General features: G+C 32.4%; 1 protein-coding gene across 1 annotated transcript; it reads left to right on the forward strand.

Moving 5' to 3' along the window:
* Nucleotides 1-2,803: 2,803 nt before the first annotated feature.
* Nucleotides 2,804-4,800, forward strand: SOX14 (SRY-box transcription factor 14). The gene has a single exon (XM_053708958.1). It carries the CDS (start codon nt 3,246-3,248, stop codon nt 3,963-3,965), a length of 720 nt encoding a protein of 239 aa, XP_053564933.1. The 5' UTR covers nt 2,804-3,245; the 3' UTR covers nt 3,966-4,800.
* Nucleotides 4,801-6,111: the final 1,311 nt, after the last annotated feature.

A 6,111-nucleotide genomic window follows, 5' to 3' on the forward strand; every position in this document is an offset into this window, starting at 1 on the left:
CATGAAAGGGAAAGGAAATTAAATGACAAGAATGGAAAAAAGAAAGAGAATTAGAAAGGGAAAGAAGAGGTAAAGTAAAAAGTCTATACGGGTTATTTCAGGTATATGGATAGATGCTATACATTAAGCTGGTACTTATAAGTATAGTTATTTGTGTATATTTTCTGGTGCATGTTATATATGTATTGTAGGTATCTATTCCAATTTCCAAACGTTCTAAACAAGATGGTGATTGGCTGTCAAAAAACAGAACTTGCTTTATTTGGAAATAAAGGTGGTTTAGAATCCCCACCCTCTTGAAATTACTACAAAAGTCAGACAGTTTTGTCAGAAAAAGACAAATACAAAACTTCAGCCTGAGCTGAATGCTACAGAGAATGTTCCACTGGAATTCTGCATTTGCCAACACCTACAGAGGTGCAAGTTAATGTCCTAAATCAGAGCTTATGCATAAACTGAACATTAAAAATCAGTTTAATAAACAGGTTTTCTTGCAATACTCAAATTGCAATATTATTCAAAATTATAGTTGCGGTTTAAAAAATAGACATCATCCTGCAAAATTGTTAAACAATATCAGAGCATTCTATGCTCAATATTATAGCAAACTATAAACAATACACAATTTTAGTTACTTTTTAAAGCTAAGATAAATTTCTAGAATCCCCTGATTGAAAGTTGTATTGTTTTGGCTACGGATAATATATGATTTAGGCTAAGGGTTAAATATTCTTATATAAACGTGAATAAAACTATATTTGTTAACACATTATTACTAGATCAAAACCAGATTTAGATAACAAATAGTGGACAATAAATAATGTTCATACAAAATAATTATATTAGGTGATACATTCCCCAACATGTATTAACAAAGAAAGCAATGCACAATATAAATGCTAACTTTTGTAGATGAGAAGGCAATGTCCTGTGTTAGGAAAGACATTAATGCAATGAAACAAATGATGCTAAACATATATACCGTTATACTAGTAAGTTATGTATAGCATTTAAAATACGTGTGCAATTGTAGATATATAAATAAATAGATTAACTATATATATATATATATATATATATATATATATATATTCAAACATCATATATATATATATGCACACATATTTGTGTATGTGTGTGTGTGTATATATATATATATATATATATATATATATAGCTATCCGTCTATCCAACTCAATATGCAAAATATATTTTTAATGATTATATACATAAATCACCATTTTATTAAGCTATATGAATAGTAAGATTTTGCACCTATATTTTCTATCTTATTGACACAGGTTCTGATGAAGAGACAAGAACTGCTGCAAAGCAAAACTACATCACAATCATATAACAATATACCACAATCAATTTACATACTTCTTTTTATATAAACTGTATATGTGTTGTCCTTGAAATACAACAGTGAAATAAATCTAATTAAGAAAGATCATTCATAAAATATTAATAATAATAATAATGATAATAATGATAATAATCATTTCTTTTCGGTATTTGTTTTTTTCGTCTGCAAGTAAATTCGTGATTATTTCTTGTTATTGTTTGCATACTTGGGAAGCGTCCCGTGTTAACCGCACTCCTGAGATCCAAGTCCTATCTAGAGCATTGTAATAGAATTGAAAGAACTGCAATAGAAGTGGAGGCGTACAAAGAATGTATTTATATTTGCTATAATAGATTAATTACTTGTCACCAAACACAAGGCTGTATTTTCTTAAGCAATGCGTAGTCATTTCCACGAGAATGTTCACTGAAGGACACTGAACAATTTAACAATATCAGAAGGTCAATTTCATTTCTTTATTTGGGACAGATCTTTTAACTAGGCAGGTGCAAAAACATTACGAAGCCAGGAATACTCCCTATGGAGATGACAATAATTGTTTCCTTTTAACAAATATTCTTCCCAAGGGCATTTTCAGTTAAAGATACACTTAGACATCACAAGCACGCTGATTGAATAATTGTAATTTCAAATCTGTCTCCAAACAAAATGTGTGAGATATATATATATATATATATATATATATATACACACACTGATTTATATGTATGTAGTATATATATATATATATATATATATATATATACACACACACTGATTTATATGTATGTAGTATATATATATATATATATATATATATATATATACACACCAGTTTATATTCATGTATACAGTACAAGTATGCAATACAAGTACCAAAGCCCACTAGAAACATATAGTGAGCATTAAAAGTTAGGATTAAATAAGATTGAATTTAACCATTTCATTTAAAGTGAAATAAAGTTGTATTTTTTTCTATATTTATACAAATACACTCATTGTAATACACAGTGAATGGGAAACCTTTTGTTTTCTTCTGCAGTAGATGATGAGTATTCAGTATACAGTATATAGAGTGCATGCAATAGTTTAAGTTGTGTGTATCATGTCCTGACCTCCCAACTCACACCCCTTTCTGTAGAGCAGAAGTGCGTCCTCAACCCCCAACACTTTAAACTCATCACCTAACACCCTCAATATAAAAGCAGGAGGAGCTGAGGAGTTTTGGCTGCTTCTATTAGTGGATTAACTAACAAAAGCTGCCTCCTTAATCTGGTGTATTTAGTGCTTTCCCTTTTCTGTCGCTTCTGTCCCTCTCTGTGTTGTGTGTGGACGTAGCCTTGGTGTGGACTGTATTGTGCTTGTGCTCACAGCTGATTGGGTGCCCTATGTTAGGGGAGTAAACCCTCCTCATTACTAGATTGCATGCTGTACTAAGCAGGAAAAGCCTTTGAACTTCTCCACTTTTGGCTCACATTATTTTTTACGATATGCTGTTCCTCATTCCCAGCAAGGTGCTTTGCTAAACAAGACACCTTCAGGAAGAAGTAAGAAAATAATCTGTGTGAGAGCCTTTTTTCTCCACCTATCTCACTCCTTTCCTGTCTTTTTAGCACACACAGGCAAACTCTCTCTCACACACACACATACCTTGGACCTCAAGCAACTGCTTTCCTGGACTTGACGACTGAATACAGAATATTTCTATCTGTCTTTTCGCAAAATATTCTAAAACACTTAAGGGGAAAGACTGCGGTTGACTTTAAGATATTTTTTTTCTGTCCAACCACTGAATATCTGGCATGATTAGTTAAGATTCAATTTTTCGTTTTCAAACGAAACAAAATAAGGGGATAAGTGGAATATCTGCTGCTGGTCTCTGAGATTGAACAGAACCATGTCTAAACCTGTTGATCATATCAAGAGACCTATGAATGCCTTCATGGTATGGTCTAGGGGGCAAAGGAGGAAGATGGCCCAGGAAAACCCAAAAATGCACAATTCGGAGATAAGTAAAAGACTGGGGGCTGAATGGAAACTTCTGTCTGAGAATGAAAAGAGACCATATATAGATGAAGCCAAAAGGCTTAGAGCTCAGCACATGAAGGAACACCCTGATTACAAGTATAGACCGAGACGTAAACCCAAGAATCTTCTCAAGAAGGACAGGTATGTCTTTCCTCTGCCCTACCTGGGGGATCATGACCATCTTAAAACAGGACTTTCCATGAGTGCCACCGACTCCATCCTTGGGGCTTCTGAGAAGGCAAGAGCATTTTTGCCACCAACATCAGCACCTTATTCTCTACTGGACCCCAGCCAATTTAGCTCCGCCGCCATTCAGAAGATGACTGAGATGCCTCACACCTTGACCACTAGCGGTCTTCCCTATGCCTCCACATTAGGATACCAGAATGGGGCATTTGGTGGCTTAAGTTGCCCCAGCCAACACACTCACACCCATCCTTCCCCTACCAACCCTGGTTATGTTGTGCCCTGTAACTGTACAGCATGGTCTACATCTAACTTGCAGCCTCCAGTTGCCTACATATTGTTTCCTGGCATGACTAAGGCTGGTATAGACCCTTATTCTTCTGCACATGCTACAGCCATGTAAGAAGGTTTTGCAAGAAAAAAAAAGATCTAAACATTAATGGTGCATGTACAGAGTGACTGACAAATAGGACGCGAAGACGAAAGCTGGAGCAAACAAAACACTTGGACCAATTTACCTGTGTAAACCTGACAAAATTATGCACTTATTTCTCAAGGGCACAATCCACAAAAACCCCCCATTATGCCATGAGGATAACTGGAGGTTGTTGCCAGGACAAATTGTAAGAATTGTACATTACCACTTTTTTTTATCCTCATATTTCTGGACAATGCTTATTTATTCACTTTAATGTGTATCAATTTGTCTTTATTTCTTTGTGGTTTCGACATTGACATTTGAAGGAACTGGTTTTAAATGATTAATTTTATTAGTATTATTGCTTATCATACTCTCTTTTGCACATTTGTTTGTGGGAAGGAAAAGATGCAGTAGGTGTTAGAAATGTTACCACGAAACTTGTATTTTCTGTCAAAATAATTTAGAGCTTAAAGCTTTAATATATTAAGGAATAAACTTGGATGTGTTTTTTTTCTAAGTTTTAGTAATAACTTATTGTTTAAGGTCCATATAATTTGTTTTAAAAAAAAACTTCGATCTGAGCCAGATAGTTTTTAAAGGAAAAATATTACTTCAAGGAAACTCATCATATATTGGGTGAAATGACTGTCATTTTAATTCGTTTTATTATTTTTACGCTGATCATTTTTTTATTTGTTTTGCTTAAAAATATTTCAAATAAAGACATTTTTGTCTTTACAAAGTGTACAGCTTTGAATCTTAAGAAAAATATATAAATTACCAAAAAAATAAATAAAATAAAAAAACTTCCAAAATACTTGTTTTCATACCTGTGATGTGTAATTGAGTTTTTTTTAATGAATAAAAAAACATATAGAACATAATGTCAGTGGGTAGATTAGTAAATGGAGAACTTTTAATTCAATTCTTTTTGTACTGTTTTGGGTAAAATAGTGTATATATATATATATATATATATATATATATATATATATATATATATCATACATGCATAAATATGTTGTATATTGTCCTGATGATAATGAAATCTAGCATTAACATTCTTTAGTTAGTTTATCATAATAACCCCATTTGTAATATTAAGTACATTCTCATCAGAACCACAACATCCTAAAACAATGTACATTGTTCGTGGAACGCTAAATTATTACGCAAATTTAAGCAAAGTATTAAAAAAAATAGGTAGCATTGTTAAAAAAAAGTAATAACCGTAAAGTAGCTGTATATGTTAGTAAGTTTTATTTAATATGCTCTGAATTGACTGAATCTTGGCAGACAACAGGTAAGATGGAATAAAAAAGAAGGTTGTGGCTTAAATATATATATATATATATATATATATATATATATATATATATATATATATATATATATATATATATATATATATATGTGTGTGTGTGTGTGTGTGTGTGTTTAAAAAAGTATATATAAAAATGATAGATTAGAAGGACAGACAGACAGGTGGACATACAGACTGATAGATAATAAAATAACCATATAATTTTATCTATATCTCTCTGAAATAAAATAGGATATAGTAACAATAATATTTTTAATATTAGAAGCTAGCCAATTCAACCAATAAGAGTCATGTTTATTAAGTATTGAACCTCAATGGTCATTGGGAAAAAAATACAAAATGAAAAAAAAAAGAGAATGTTTTGGAAAAAGCCTTCACTGAAATAGAAAAATAAATAATAGGCACTCGTCTGAGAACAGCAGATTTATCCTTCAAACTAAGAAGTGGATTAGCATTTAGTGTCAAACAATTAGCAGACTGAGGAGTTCCTGGAATAAATTCATTATCTGTGCTTTTGTTGGGGAAGGATTTTCATTAAAATGTGGCTGTTATCCATCTGCTTCCCCTGAATAGTTAAATGATGTGCGTCTCTTAGTACTTGTGCCAGTTTGGGTCTGTTGTTGAAATCAATGGCAGGACGCAATTAAAACATACATTAAGGGCTGAATGGGATTGAGCAGAATAATAGATATATTAATAAAGAGGAGTTCAACAAGACAGAAATATGGGTTAGGAGGCATGGGGGGGGGGGGGGGGTCTGTGTATAAAGTCAGAAAAAAACAAAACTTCATTTTTAGAGACACA

This window comes from Bombina bombina, chromosome 4 (assembly GCF_027579735.1).
Source record: "Bombina bombina isolate aBomBom1 chromosome 4, aBomBom1.pri, whole genome shotgun sequence".
Classification (NCBI taxonomy): domain Eukaryota; kingdom Metazoa; phylum Chordata; class Amphibia; order Anura; family Bombinatoridae; genus Bombina; species Bombina bombina.

Coding starts and splice junctions, on each gene's coding strand:
- SOX14 (XM_053708958.1), top strand. CDS start 3,246: ATGTCTAAACCTGTTGATCATATCAAGAGACCTATGAATGCCTTCATG.